The 16,474-nt window shown below is 38.3% G+C and overlaps 1 protein-coding gene across 2 annotated transcripts in view; it reads left to right on the top strand.

Annotated features, from left to right (window-relative positions):
• LOC113058079 (potassium voltage-gated channel subfamily D member 2-like) overlaps nucleotides 1-14,198 on the top strand; it is a 111,136-nt gene extending 96,938 nt beyond the window's left edge. Inside the window, exons 3-7 of one of the 2 annotated variants that reach the window (XM_026225768.1) lie at nucleotides 4,130-4,292; nucleotides 7,373-7,471; nucleotides 9,268-9,363; nucleotides 10,333-10,574; nucleotides 11,462-14,198. In XM_026225768.1, the coding sequence (XP_026081553.1) occupies nucleotides 4,130-4,292; nucleotides 7,373-7,471; nucleotides 9,268-9,363; nucleotides 10,333-10,574; nucleotides 11,462-11,642 (781 nt within the window). In that variant the 3' untranslated portion in view covers nucleotides 11,643-14,198. The remainder of the gene's footprint in view (nucleotides 1-4,129; nucleotides 4,293-7,372; nucleotides 7,472-9,267; nucleotides 9,364-10,332; nucleotides 10,575-11,461) is intronic. The other variant, XM_026225776.1, reaches the window with a different exon arrangement.
• Nucleotides 14,199-16,474: the final 2,276 nt, after the last annotated feature.

Genomic DNA, 16,474 nt, shown 5'->3' on the forward strand with positions numbered 1-16,474 from the left:
CGCAATTAAGTCAGTGAGCTCTTAGATTTTTAATCTCACAGTCTCTTTCCGTCCATCCACCCATCTCCTCTCATTTCACATAACGCTAAAGCCGAAGAGCTGAGATAGAGGGCTTTACTGCTTTCATTGTCATATGAGGAGTCTTTCATTCTCACATTGGAATTCATCCTGCCCCTGTAATCTGTAGGATTGTGTTTGGGTGTACATGCTTTTACAGCTGTTTACTTTCAGACAGTGGGTGTCTTTTGATGACCCGTTTCCTGTGCCGGCTGATTGGATCGTAATTGCACTGTGGCCATCAAGGTGCTCTCAAAGTTTCTTTTTCAGACACAGCGTGAGTGTGACTGTCTTCAGAAGTTAGCTCTGTCAGACAAAACCTTCCTTTGGGAAAAAAACTTTTTTTATAAAGTTTCTAATAAATATTCACATTGCAAGAGATTAAATCACATTTATAAGATATAATGTTGCAAGTACGAGAACAAAAAGTTGCATTTTTCAAAATGATGTGAAAAATAAAGTTGCAATTGTTAGAAATAAAGTCATAATTCTGAGGGGGGGGGGGGTGCATATATGAGATATATATGAGATTTTGTTAGATATAAAGTTGCTATTACAAGAATACAGTGCATTTTTACGAGAAATTCGCAATCACAGGAAAAGTGTCAGAGATAGTCGTAGTAGTTTTGCAGTTACGAGAAATAGAAACATTTACAAGAAGCAGTCACAACTGTGAGAGATAGTTCCTATGAATAACTGCATTTTACGAGAAATGTATAGTCACAAGAAACAAAATCAATATTTTAAGAAGAAAAGTAAATTTTGAGATACAGGCAGTAGTAAAACTTGCAGTTGGTGGTTGCTGTTCCAAAAAAAAAAAGAAATATTGGTATTTATGTTATAATTTTGCAATTACAAGAAATAGATACACTTATGACTTAAATTCACAGTTGTGTGAGATAGTCGAAGTTGTGAAAGTCGCAATTAATAGAGGTAGTCACAATTCTAAAAAAAAAAAAAAAGTTGCATTTACAAAAAATAGTTGCATTTATTTGAAATGAATTTTGCAGTTACAAATAATTGATTCATTTACGAGAAACAAACTCAAAATTGTAAAATATGAAATATGGCTGCAGGGAACTGCTAGTGATGATCTAAACTGCAATAATTAGTTCATTTTTCTGTGTAAGAGAAGCCAGTGCAGGTCGGCTGGGTTAATAGGGACGCTGTCATACGTAACAGTACTGGACAGTGAGCAGCAGAGAAATGACAAACGCAGAGAGCAAATTAGAGTCCTTGCTGTCCCCTCCATTTTGCTTCACACTCACACACACACACCTGACACAGTGCAAGGTCAATGTCTTTTGTTACGTTCAGGCTGGCCGTGGAGCATCTAAATGTGACACTCCAGCGAGAGCACACACACTTTGCAAATAACAGCTTAGCGTGTGGATTTGGATTAGCAGCCATCGGCCGACATATTCATCATGTACACAAATCTAATTATGAGGGTAATTGCCTACAAGGGACTTTATTGGTCTCTTGTAATGAGTCTATTGTCTGTCGGTGCAGGGTATCACACAGCTCTCTATTGATCAGTCATGACTACCGCTATAGCTCATGCAACCATTAATATGGATATTTTTCAGGGCTCTGAATGACTGGGTCAGTGCCGTCGATAGTGTCAACCACAGTACAAAGCAGAAACGAGAGCCTCTTAACTCTTTGCATGTCTTGTATGTCTCCCGTTCTCTCTCACTGGCATATTTAATTACAGGCGTTTAATTGGAGAAGTCGACTCGGTGCCGTCCGTAATTACGGCTCAGTCTTTCGAGCCTTTGTCGCATCGGGCCCCTTGAGCTCATATTCTCATCGCCGTAATTCAATTAGATCCTTCACTTAGAGCACGGAAGACTCTCAGCGTCGTCAAAGCACACTATATGCAGCTTTCAGAAATACATAACTTAAATTTTTCGCTTTTAAATCATAGCATATGTCCATTGAGAAAAAATCTGTGCAGGTGGAAATTAATGCAAAGCTCTATTGTGCATTGAAGACCACACTGACCCTTGTAGCATATATTCATATCCATGATGTCTATTCAGTATATGCTTTTCATCTTAAAGAGACATTTTAGGGATGTTTGTGCGGTCCATTCAAATTTCATTGTATAGGCTATATATAGTTGTATATATACAGTTATGTACTGTTATATACATCTCTTTAAATGTGTAATTGCAAATCTATGTAGCATAAATATAACTATTCTTGGTAAATGCAACATTATTTTTTATAATTGCAACTGTCTTTCACAATTTTGACTTTCTCTCAGTTTTTTGTGATTGCGACATTCTCATAAATGTAACATCACTGTCATAATAGCATTTTTTTAAATGACTGCATAATTCACAATTTTGTAAGGGTGACATTATTTATTCAAATGAAATGCAACCAACGGTCATATAGGATTGCAACAACACAAGGATAAGTGAATGATGACTATTTTGGGGCGAACTGTGCCTTTAAGATATTTTGTCTGTTGTTATTCAGTTGTTTGTACACAAATATAAAACTTCAGCTACTTAAAATGGAGCAAAGGGTATTCCAAATGAGGATGTGAATATGTATGCATGCTTGCTGGGTAATTCTGAACTGTTTTACATTCAGGTAAGGTGTAGCTAATGTAGTCACACTGCTTTTTGAGGGCAAATAGTCAGACCAGACTTCAAGAACTGAAAGATGGAGGTCTTGGCTCAGGTTGATGACCTGGAACATTATATATCACTTTAGATGTTATTATTCCATTCATAGCAAAACCATTGTAATGAAAAATCTGTGGTCAAAGAAAAAATACTCCGGAGGTGCTTTGATATTTAGACCTATCATGGCATGGTACTGAATGATAGCAATATTTGAATGCTACTTGCTTGCAATATTCCTTGTTTCTAAGTCACTTCAGATAAATAATAACAATGGTTTTGCCATGGTCATGTCAAAGAACATGGTAATATCATGGTTCCAGTGCAACTAGCAATTGACAGATTTTGGATTGATGAGATAAACCAGGATTATTATCTCCATTCTGTTGACTAATGACAGATCGTCTCCCGAATGCCAGTGACAGAGTTGGTTTGTAGCACGTTGGCCTGCTTTAAAAAGATGAGGAGGAGGTGGTACAACAGAAGGGGAATGTGTGTTTGTTGGAACAAGAACGAAGTCGTGTCAGTACTGTGCGTTCCCAAGACAGCATGTTCACATAAATGACATTTTAGGAAGAGATTGTGAGGAATATGAGCGCTTTGGATCATTGTAATGGTTATTGTTTTGATGTAATTTTATATTGAGAGTTGGGAAAGTGGGTCAGAGAACTTGATCTCATAGCATGAAACTCAGCCCACACATACATGCAGTTCTTCCCACCACATGCAAATAGTAATTTTTTAACATCAACTTAGAAATTTCAGGCTTTATGAGGAATAAAGCCAGGGGTCAAATGTAGAAAAAAAAGAGAAGCTTTTCACAAAATTGGAGAGAGAGCGTTTGCCCCATGCAATATGGTTCTCTAGTGCCCCCTAGTGCTGTCATCTGTTTCTTTTCACCCAAAAAAATCAAATAAAAAATGACCTGAGCTGGTAAAAATGAAGAAGTGTGTTGCTGACAAAAGCAAAAATGAAAAACCTGCTTGTAAAGATCACAATATTTATACAGAAAAACTAAATTAGAATTAGTTCTGTACTTATACATGCAAAACCCCATTTTGTTGTCATCAGAAAATAAAATGAAATAAAATGAATGAATAAATCAGATGTTGTAGAAACATCAGATGTTGTAACCTTTAATAAAAATAAAAAAAAAAAAAAAATAATGTTTATTTTTTTTGTTTTTTGTTTTTGCTTTAAGGTTTGACCATAAAGAAAATGACTTCTTCAAAGTGTTAAGAAAATATATTAGTGATTTTTTTGTTGATGGTACACTTTAGGTTTTGTGAGCAACATCTTTGTGTTTTTGTATTACTTTTAACTATATTTAAAAAATATATATATTGTATGATTTGTCACTGAACCATTGCCTCTGACCCCTATGTTCTGACTCTCTTTTTTTCTCTCTCTCTCTATTTTTTTATGTGCTACAGATATGGAGATATGGTTCCTAAGACCATCATAGGGAAGGTCTTTGGCTCTATTTGTTCTCTGAGTGGCGTGTTGGTGATCGCTCTTCCTGTCCCCGTCATTGTGTCCAATTTCAGTCGGATCTACCATCAAAGTCAGCGTGCAGAGAAGCGACGTGCCCAAAAGGTACCCTAGACCAGCCACCCATGACCCCAGCATGGGTCCACGGACTCTGATCTCAGAGCTATGGAGCTGGGCTCAAATGTAGATGTTCTCTTGAAATACAAGCAGGTCTGGCTGTGGCAAAGAGATTAGAGCTTGACAGGACCATGTACACACAAATACAGAAAAATGATGCTGGGATAGCATTTAATACAACTTGGCACAATGTGCTTGCGACCCAGATGTCTGCACGCTGAGTGGTGTGTGTCTCTGTGGTATGTTAACTGCAGGTCTCTGTGGAACCATCATTTTTAGTGCATGCCCAGATCACATCCCGTACTTCGACACAGCAGACAGAAACACAAACACACAGAAACAAGACACACAGGCAGAGAAACTTTGGGAACAGCAGAAAAAAAAAAGGATGAGAGTCAGAATATAAAAAAAGAGAAAATGGCCACATATACACTGATGTTTTGGGTGTATTTAAAGGAATAGATCACTCAAAAATCAAAATTAGTTAATTTGTTATTAATTTGGCCATTCCAGATCTAGGTGCATTTGTTTCTTCATCGGAAAAGATTGGGAGAAATTTAGCATTACATCACTTGTTCACTAATGGATCTTCTGCAGTGAATGGGTGCCGTCAGAATGAGAGTCCAGACAGCTGATAAAAACGTCACAATAATCCTCAAGTAATTCACACAACTCCGGCCCATCAATTTTTGCCTTGTAAAGTGTAATCTCCATGTTTGTAGAAAACAAATCAATCATTAAGGCATTTTTATTTCAAACTCTTGCTTCTGGACAAAATATCAATCCATAATCCATAGCAACACTGTCCTGAAAAAGCCCATTCGCTTAAAGTCCTCTCTCATCAAAATCAACCAATATATTTCTTTGAACTCATTTCATACCGTTTTCTCTTGTAAACAGGGGGTTGATCTGTGCATATTTCTCTCCTGATTCAGACAAGATGGATATTTCCCTTGAGAAAGAATATTATGAATAGAAGACTTGTATTTTAGCAAGAAGCAATGGTTTGAAGTGAAAAGCGTGTTAATGATGCAAATAAACATGCAGCTTTTCACTTCATAAAATGTTTCTTGATGGACTGGAGTTGTGTGGATTACTAGAGGATTATTGTGATGTTTTTATCAACTCTCATTCTGACGGCACCCATTCACTGCAGATCCATTGGTGATGTAATGTCAAATTCCTACAGATCTGTTCTGATGAAGAAACACACTCATCTAGTGTATACATTGGATGGCCAGAGGGATGTCTTTTTGAGTGAACTTTTCCTTTAAAAGGAAGTGTCCTCAAATTCATTTCATTGGGTTTACTCTTATCATAACTTTGAATTAGGCAGCAAGTGGAATGTGGCTACGCTCCAATCAGTGATGATGGAATTTGCATATCCTGATGCTTAGCTTCAGGATTATTTAAAAGAAACGATTCAATTAATTCCGAAACCTCAATTAATCTGATTACTTTAGCAATTAAATTTAAATGTAAGTTTTACAGCCCATCTGCACAGCGACTGCCATTATAATCAATGGAGCTGTCCACACGCACACACTACTTTCATAGTCGATGCAATATAGCCTGCGGTTTAGACTTCTGAATTTATTATGACAGGAGTCTTGTGACCTGTCATTACATCTGTCATGGGTATTCCAGCCGTAAATCATAATTTCATGTCCGTATGGAAAAAAGGAGTCACTTCTGAACTTGCAGTAATTGACAGAGTGGAGTAAACCTTTTCTTGTTAGTGAAGGTTAGCAACATCTGTCTGTGTTTAGTACTCGACTGTTTATGCTTGTAGGCCGTTTATACCTGTTTCTACATATTATGCAATTATTTGGTCCTCATCAAACTTATAAATGACGTTACTCTGTATACAGAACAAATTTAAACACTAATAAGGAGTCACGACTGTTTTTAGCTACAGTGTGTATACGTGGCCAATGAGAACAGGCACAGGAAGAACAGATGCTGTGTTCTGTAGCTGGTTCTCCTCTGGGGGTGATCTGAATACGCAGACGTTGTGACATCACATCACATCTCATTAGATGAGCGTCTTCTCTTAATTTAACTCTTCGACTCCAGCCACCCCATGGGAGGCAGTTCAGATATCCCACTCCCCCTGCGCACGCACACACACACACACACACACACAGAAAACAGTACAACCAGTCCACCCAAGAACAACAGTCTGTTTTTTCAGTTAACTAGGACTGAGAATGAGAGCAGGAGAGGGAGAAGTGAGAAAGTATATTAGGCTTGTAACAATACCAAAATTTCAGTTGTCGATACCAGTACCATTTATATGTTATAATATTTAGCCAAAAATGTGAATATTTTTTAAAAATGTTCCTATTTTAATGATTTTTTTTAATGATTATTCATAGCTGTCTTAAAGATCTGATATTTTGACAAAAATGCAGGTTTTTGATCTGACAATTTATATGGAGATATGAAAAGAAAAGCCTGAAAAGACTGAAAATCAAGAATGAAAAACTTTGCCTTGAGTAATTTGACATTCTTTTAATTTAATTGTATTATTTGATCTACTAATTAGTATGCTGTTTTATTGTTTTATGGTATTATAGTAAAATGTATTTAAATACAGTAAAACCAGAAATATTGTGAAATATAATTACAATTTTCAGTATTCAGCGTCACGTGATCCTTCAGAAATCAATTCTAATCTAAGATTCTTATAATCGGTTTTGAAAACTAAAACAAAATATTTTTGTGGAAACCATGATAAAACTATGAAACCATGAATTTTTTTTTTTTTTTACTTTATAAATATCTGTCAATTTTGGTCAATTTAATGTATCATTTATATATAGTGTTAAAATATCAGCTCTTTGCAATATAAACCCAGCCACATTATAGAAAGAATTTATTTTTATTTTTTATTGTAGTATCAAAGAGCTTTTGACATCCCTTTTAGATAGGAACACATTGCCATTCTTCATGTCGGATATGAGCATGCAAACCTCCAGTCACACCACGATCACATTCACACTCACACTGACCACGAGAAGAGGAAGAGTTAGGCTAAACGCCCGTGTGTTTGTCCACCTGAACAGAAAACCAGGCTTGCTAGAATTCGTGCGACGAAGAGCGGTGGCGCTAATGCTTATTTGCAGTACAAACGCAATGGGATGCTGGCGGAAGCGGAGGAGGAGGTAACTGTGGAAACCAAGTCGCCGGGGTCTCTCTTAATGGAACGTGACATGATGGGCTGGTGCATGTGAACCCCTCTTCCCCTATGGCAGTTCAACTCTCGGCCAGGGGGCCGGGGTCCAGCAGGGCTGCTGTCCCCATTCAGCGCTTTCGTGGTGTTCCTCTAACTCTCTCTCTCTGTCTTTCACTCTTTCTCACGCCTAGACTGGGTGCACCGGCACCTCTTCCTGGTGGCTGGTCATGAGACAATAATCGTGTGACCTCTTGTCCAATGGCAGTGTGGTGCATGCGGCTTGGCCTTGTGGGGGCCACGGCCATCCGCTCCAGTACCAACGGGGCCCCCCTGTTTTTTCCTGCAACCCTTTTCTCCATCTCTCAACTACTTTGCTTTTGGATTTATTACCTTTTGTATTTTGTCTACTTGTTGTTTTAACTGCATTTTTCGACAACTACTACTCTTGTGCTCCATGCATTTTTTTTAACATGCATTTTCGAGTGATTTTCTCACAGCTGTCCGGACTGGCCTGTGCTCGCTCTCTATCTCTCTGTCTTCATGACATCATCAGAACACATCACATGGAGGAATGAAACTGTCTGAGCTGCATGTCATTGTTTGGCCAACCTCTAAACAGGAGGCGGGGTTTAATGTGAGGCAGAGACCACTGGGCGTGTCAATCAAGTGCCTGTTGACCATTCGCGGGCTCTCGATAAATAGCGCCATAGTCCAGGGGTGTTCCATACTGCTCCTAAAAGGCCACTATCCTTCAAGATTTAGCTCCATTCCAATACGCCTGAACCAGCTAATTAAAGGGTTAGTTCACCCAAAAATCTAAATTCTGTCATTAATTACTCACCCTCATGTTGTTCCAAACCCGTAAGAACTTCATTCCTCTTCGGAATAGAAATTAGGATATTTTTCATAAAATCCAAGAGCTTCCTGATCCTCCATAGACAGCAAGGAAACTATTATGTTCAAGGTCTAAAAACATAGTAAGGACATATTTAAAATAGTCCCCGTGACATCAGTCTTTCAACCATAATTATATGATGCTACGAGAATGTTTAGTGTGCAAAGAAAACAAAGAAAAATAATTTATTCAACAATTCTTGCTACATTTTTGGGCCTTGAACGTGGCAAAAAAAAAATCTTAATTTGTGTTCTGAAGATAAACAAAGGTTTTACAGGCTTGGAATGACACAAGGGTGAGTAATTAATGATATAATTTTGTATTTATGGGCAAACTAACCCTTTAATGGCCACATCCGAAATCGCATACTTCCCATGGAGTAGGCAAAAACTGATTGTGAAAAGAGTCACGAATTCTGAAGAATTGCCAATATTCATTAAAAAAACTAAACTTTGCAGGACATTGGTCCTCCAGAAGCAGGATTGGGCTCTCTTGCTCTAATCGTCTGGTCACTGCGTCATGCTGATTCATTAAGGCACTAATGAGTTTGGGTACGGTGGTCGTCATGGTTCAAATACAGAAAACTTCTCAACATTTACTTTTTTTTTAATATAAGTTCAATAGCCATTGACACACACAGAATACTCTTGTTCCTGTTGTCCGCTGTTTTTGAACCAAGGGCCATCCGCCAAGGTTGTGATGTTGAGAGAACAGGACATGGCAGTGACCTAGAGCTTACTGTTGTCACAATGAACTAGCCAAACGTTCTTCAAGATTGTCTCAATGTTGCTAGACCATTGTGAGAACCCGGGCCTTGCTGTCTTGTCTTTTCTCTCAGTTTCTTTTTATACAGTAGGTTGATAAGCTGTTTGTTCTGTTTCTCCAATAAGGCATCAAAACAGGCCGGCCAAGCTTTGGTATGTAAGTCCAACCCCACTTTTGAGACCCAGCATCACCATCTTCTGCACTGCTTGGAGAAAACCACGGTAAGAACCTTTACACAAAACTGGAAGCTGTTCTCAGCTATTTAGCTTTGGCATAACTTGATATTATTGATATACTGGTGTCCTAGGAAGCATGCTAAGCACATCTGTAAAAAACATTCTGAGGTTCTTCTACTAATTTCTCAGCTGTTTTCTTACATTACGTTACATTCAATCGGGTTCAGTAGTTAGAGATCAGGTGTCCATATCAACTGTGTTTAAGCTGATAGTTCACACAAAAATGAAAATTGTGTTAGCATTTATTCAGCTGCATGTTAGATCACAAAAGGACGGCAGAGCTCCCAAGAAAAGCACCATGAAAGTATATAATACATTCTAGTGCAATTTTCAAGGTTTTTCTTAAACAAAAAGGCCACGTTTTCTAAAAATAGCATTGTGTGAGGAACAGCCTTGGGTCTTTATCAGCTGCAAAACCTGGAATGATGTGATGGCTTATGAAATAATAACCATAACTGACATCAATTGTGTTTTGTGTGTAATATTTGAATTAAACTTCATCTGAGAACTGTGGCAGAAGGACAAAATAAGGGTGAAAGTGGACAACATTTGTATTTTTGTCTATACCCTTTAACATTAACCAGTACCAGACTTCTTCTGTCACTCAGTGCTTGTTGGTTTTCCACAAATAAGTGCAGTTTTTCTCTCAGAGAAATCATTAGTCAGACACTGGCAGGAAAATGACAGCCACTGTTGTCCCCTGCCAGCTAGACTCATGACAGTCTAGAGAACAGAATGTGACCTGCTCTGGCTTTCCTAGGGCACTTGATTCAAGATATTTTAAAGGAAAATTCCACCTGAAAACGTGGGACTCTTTGAGAAACAGCAAAATGAATCTAAATTCAAGGACTCATCTGATGATATTTTTGACTGGCTTGCATTATTAAATGCCTAATATTTGTTACTCAGAGCTTAAAGTGATAAATAATTCCTGTTTCTTTCTCTTTCTCTTAGAATCATGAGTTTGTAGATGAGCAAACTTATGAGACAAGCTGTATGGAGGTTTCCCTATCGAAGCCGTCCATGTCCCGTTCCTCCTCGCTGTCCTCCTCTCCACATGGCCTGTCCTCCTGCTGCACGCGCAGAAACAAGCGCAAGAGCTTCAATGTCCCTAATTCCAACATGGTTGCTGGTCGCAGGGGCAGCATACAAGAGCTCAGCACCATCCAGATCAGAGAGAGACCAATGAGCAACAGGTGCTCTCACAGCAGTCATGCACACTTACACACACATAAGGAGAAGGAATATGTTGGTATATTGGCTGGGGTCTGAATAAAGATGAGTCAGAGCTGTGTCTTATTTAGAAGTGTTATAATATTTACTATATTAAGAAGGTGAGTTTTTTTTTCAGAGGGGTTTGGAGTAGGGGTTTGTGTAGTGATGTAGAAGTTAAGTATGCAGTGCATGGTATTTTGCATGCATAAATCCAGTAATTGTGTGTAGTGCATGTAATCAAGAATGAATGTATAGAATATAGTGCATAATGTGCAGCATGATGTAATATACACATGTATAATGAATAGTACGGAATATCTAGTGCATAATATGTAGAATAGTTAGTGCACTGATTTATTATGCATAATATGTACATTGTAATTAATTATGTAAATACTGCACTGTATTCTGCACTACTGTAAATTATGCATTCTGTATTCTGTGTAGTATGCATAATAGACATTTGCACAAATAGCACTGATTTAAAATAATATTAACAGAGTATAATAGAGTTAGGAAGTTTTTGATAATTTTCCACGGCATACCTGACAACCTGTCACAGCACACTAGCGTGCCGTGGCACAGTAGTGGAGGAACACTGTATTAGAGCACAGAATTAAAATAATTGTGCTGTGTTTTATGCAGGTTCTCTGTATATCTGGGTATTTGGGTTGTTCTCATAGTGATTCATGCTGCTGGAATCCTGTAAAGCTCTGTTTGTGACACTCCGACCCCCCCAACACCCCCCCACCCTATCCCAGAATACTCTGGGAACGCTATCATGATCCCTCCAACAGCTGGTGGAATTTACCCATCAGCTGGATTGCATTCTCATCTGCCTTCTCTCTCCCTCTCTTTTCCAACACAGCCGCTCCAGTCTCAATGCCAAGTTTGAGGAGACAGTTCCCCTGAATTCGGAAGACCAGTCCTACATCACTGCCGCTGTCATCAGCATGCCCACACCTCCGATGACCACACCTGAGGGCGAAAACTCGGCCAGCTCGCCCGACTTCTTGCAAAGCAACATTGTCAGGGTGTCTGCATTATAGACCGTCCATCGTGACCATTAGCCATTTTATTTAGCGTGTGGACGCTGGAGCGGAAAGGATCGATGGAGCCCCCTAGTGTAGTGGAGGAGGCATTACAGCAGGATGGGCTATAGCTGGACCTTTTTTTTTTTTTTAGCAGCTCCCGCCCAGAGATCTCAGTCTCTGTGAGCTCCTTCAGCTCCACCTCTAGGCCCATAAGTCATGTGACTCACACCGGGGTCCAATAGGCTTTCACTCAACTCATAGAGCAAAACAATGACCATTGTGGTTGTTACAGCTTCTATAATTTTTCAGTATTGTGAGTCTTTGAATCTGTTGTCTTCAATCTGACGGGATTTCCAGATTTTGGGACAAATAAGGAGTGTACCAGCAGGGGCGGGATTTTACAAACTTTTACACAGCTATACACACACTTTTGATACTTCAAAGTAAAGCTGGGCTCTACTAGAGTGTGCGGTCGGATGGTTTTGTGTGTGTGTGTGATCGAAACCGGTCTCTTGCATGTTTTGAGTAAGTCTTTGTCATTTTTCAATTCGGCATGAGCAATAAGGATTGGCTCGTTCTGTCAGAATGTGTGCTTTTTACTTTTGCCTAGTTATAGATCTTTCCAACCCAACAAGTGTGTGGAAACAGCAGTTATGAGAGACTGACCTATTGATAAAGGTTAGAAATTGAGAAAAAAACCTGTCTAACACTCTCTCTGTCCCACCCATGTTGCGTTCACTCCTTGCCTGGCCTGATGAGATGTTTGTTATCCTTTTTCTTTTTTTTTCTTTTTTGTCGGCAAAAAGCTAAATAGAAAAGAGAACGCCTCTTGTGTTTTAATATATTTGGCTTTCTCAAACTGACAGTGGAGGCTTGTGGACTTGAGCTCTAACACTAGCCATTCTGTTTTATACTCCAAAGTTTGCGAGTTAACTGTGAAAAGAAAAACTAACGTGCTTATTTATTATCTTTGTTAAAATGATTGTGCATGTTGTCGTACACATGGTGAAACGGGCCAGTGTTGACCAGAGCATAGAGCCCGCCCAGGACATTTTTTTCAAGTTCTGTCTTTTTCGTCCCTCCCTTTAAAGATGTACTTTTATCAGCAAACATTCTAAAGTTTGTCAATTATTTCTGGATAATGGCATCAAGTTGAGAGTCATCCAGTCAGATTCTCAGTACTGTTTTGGAGATTATTATAGCACTTAACAGATTCTTAGTACTGTTTTGGAGATTATTATATCACTTAAAACGTGAATCTCACAAAGTAACATTCAGGTTTATTTCACTCCCAAATCAAAAGAGAATAAATTACACTTTGCTTGTTTAAATAACATTTAGTGATAATTAAGCACACTCCACTCCATGCAAATTCTCATTACCATATTTTTTTTTTTGTATTCTCATTCTCAATGGTGATTTTTGTTACTGTAATACAGTATTTTAAAAGCAAATATATCATGCTTCAGAATGATTGTAAAAATACTGTACTTACAATTGTATTTTGGCATTACAGTAATTGTAATTTGACAATTGTAAAGATAGTTTTGGGGGTGTCGTGGTTAATTGTCATGAAAATCTGTTTAGACTTTATGTAAGCAAAATATAATTTCTTTTGATTTTGGACAGAAATATGTCAGTGAGATTCTTCCAAAATGTATTATTATAATCCAAAAGTGTTGAGAGAAAAAATATATAATAAAAAAATCTCTGCACAAGAAAAAATTTAATCTCTCTTCTCTGCCATTTAACCTCTGGAATTAACAAGAAAATAGTCTATAATGTTGATATTTTTTATACTGATGTCAGTGCAATTTGTGGTGAGGAGCTCTTAATGCGCCTTGCTGAATACACACACACACACAGAGACACACACAACACACACCACTGCCCTCCTGCTCAATGCCTGCACCCATTCTTGCTTTACCATGTGACTTATGCAACAAGATTCTTTTTGTAAAGATATGCTTTGTATTAAAAGGGTTAACTGGGGAATAGAATCTAACAAATGCATATTTTTAAAACTCAAATGGTGTTGATTATATATTATAAATGTATTTCAGTTGTAAAATATAAAAAAGAAAAGATGTAAACAGAAAACTATGAGAGATAGTTGCTAGTGCACCTGTGCTGTAAATTTGTTCTTCGGTGTAGTGAAATTTATTAGAGTTTTTATTTTCTCCTAATTTCAATGGACAGAAAATGAAATGTCTCACTTTCTAAATCAACAACCGCAAAGGCTGGACCATCTGTTTAGGTTTGGAGATTTGACTTTATTTTTTCCTGTTTGGAGGACAGAGTGTATGCACTCACAGACTCTCAGAGAACTTTTTCTTCTTCTTCTTTTTTTCGGGATCGACAAGGGACTTTTAAAGCAGACTCCCTGTTTGTGATATAATGTACATTTAAATGATTACCAGGTGACGACGGTCCTTTGGAATTTGTTACAGCTTGTGTTATGGACATTAAAATATATGAATTGTTGATAAACAATGAAAAAAAATACAAACCAGTTGTTTAGTCCGGTGCAGTGTCTATGAATAAATAGAATTAATTCATTGTCCTATTAAAAACCAGATTAAAAGAAGACAATGGTTTTGTGATCATTTTATTAATCTTAATCAATTATTGAAATATGTTTCAACCTTAAAATAAATAAATAATAAGGAAATTATGACTTTATCTCCAAATTACAACTCTATGAAGTTGCAACTGCGAGAAATAGTCATAATTGCAAGAACAAAAGTCACATTCCATATGTGGTGTTATATTTCACAATGTGACTCCATGTCTTGAAATTATGGTTTTATTTTGCAATAATGTCACAGTTTGACTATTTTGAACTCACAATTACCTTTTCTATACTTATTTCTACACAGAAAACACACTTTAGATGGAAGTAGTCATTTTAAAGACCTCATGAAACCCATATATGTTGTGTCTGCTAGCTTCGTTAGCATTTGTATGCTAGCATACACTGAAAATGTAAACTGTACAGTCTGTTTCTGTAAAATTGTTATTGTATGCAAATTTTAGCTGTAACTGTGAAATTTTTTGAGCTATAGGCTATCAAACCAAAAATGACCTTCTATTAGTTGGGTTTAAGGCCCGTTCACACCAAGCACGATAACTATAAAGATAACGATAAAGATATAGTTCTAAAAATCGTTCTCAATATTAAAGAATAGCGGAGTCCACACCACAACTACAACGATAAAGGCACAGAGAAATGATATCGTTGGAATCACTTTCAGAACTATTTTTTTTATGAACGATAAAAACATTGCCAACCAATCAGAATCAATCCTGCTGTAACGAGCTTGAGAATTTAAAGCAGCAGACGCGCGTTCGCTTAGAATACACAGACAATATCGTTCGCTGGTGTGGACGCTAATATCGTTATCTTTATAGTTATCTTTATAGTTATCGTTCTTGGTGTGAACGGGCCTTTAGAGGGTTGTTCAAAGTCCTTACCGTAAGTAGAAACAATACTAATAGCAAGTCAGGGAAGGCTTTACTCTCTTCCATTACCAGCAGGGCATCATTTTCCTCAGAGGCCTCTTTCCCATTTTTTAGATTTCACACATTTCTCAGGCGGCATGTTTAAAGGGACTGACTTTAATAGAGGCAACGGTTTCAACCTCTATAGGCACTTAGCATGATTACGTTACACATGAGCATCCTAAATGCGATGACTGCTCAGTTCCTCCTTTAAACACAGGAATCGAGGGATGAGGAGGGCCGGAAGGCAAGGGATTGCACCAATTTTTCAAGCTCATTCAGAACAAGCCAACTGCAGGTCTGTGGTGAGCTCCCAGCAGGCGAGCGATAGTGCTACGCATTAGCATATTTCCCATCACGCCGAGGGTAATTGAGATGTTTGAAGTCGGTTGTAGGAAGAGACCGTATCTGAGGGACGCAGAAGGAGGGGGACCTCGCCGCACACAGGGGGATATTGAAGTTGGACTTCATACAAGCTGCAGCTGTCCTCTCCGCAGCTATTTTTGCGGGGAGGTGAAAGGTTAATGGTTTTATTTCCCTGTTGACTCGTTTTACTGTACTCCGCGAAAGGAAAGAGGGAGCGAGACTGTCTATATGATAGTACAGTCTGTGCGAAACACTCTGTACATCTGCACCCACGCTAAACAGCGAATGACATGAAGTCGACCGATCTCAATTGGTTCCTTTGGCTGGAAAGAACCACGTTTTGACAGTGATTTACCACAGTTTGTGAACACACACCAGCTAACATGATATAAGGCTAGCTTTACGCTCTCTGTCAGGCTCTCTCTCACACAGGAGATGAATAGAGAGTGGGGGGTGTTAGCAACAAGAGAGGAAACAGTATGTCTTTTGTAAGCTTGTGTGACGGCAATGCTGTGTGTTCCTCTCTGATTCATAAATTAGATCCTCCACCGGCAATGAGTGGTGGGGAAAGAGGAAGCTGACAGAAGCATTTCTAGCTCTCCACAAGCTATGTTTGGATTAGCATGCTTTGATGAATTCTGAAAGCTCTCTGACCCTCCATAGACAGCAACGCACATGCAATATTCCCAGGTCCAGAAAAGCAGCAAGGACATTGGAAAACACTCCATGTGACATCAGTGGTTCGGTCGTAATTTTACAAAGCCACGAGAATGCTTTTTCGTGCACAAAGGAAACAATAATAACAATTTATTCAAACAATTCTTGTCCCCAAGTTACCATCTTCCGCCTTTTGGAGAGTACCCCAGGACATAATCAGTGCAATCAGCATTGTTTACATTCAGGATAAAGCACGCATGTCAGAATCAAAAATATAATCATTTGTCTTCCGAAGATAAACAAAGGTTTGGAACCTCATGAGA

The sequence above is a fragment of the Carassius auratus genome, chromosome 4 (assembly GCF_003368295.1).
Source record: "Carassius auratus strain Wakin chromosome 4, ASM336829v1, whole genome shotgun sequence".
In the NCBI taxonomy this organism is placed as follows: domain Eukaryota; kingdom Metazoa; phylum Chordata; class Actinopteri; order Cypriniformes; family Cyprinidae; genus Carassius; species Carassius auratus.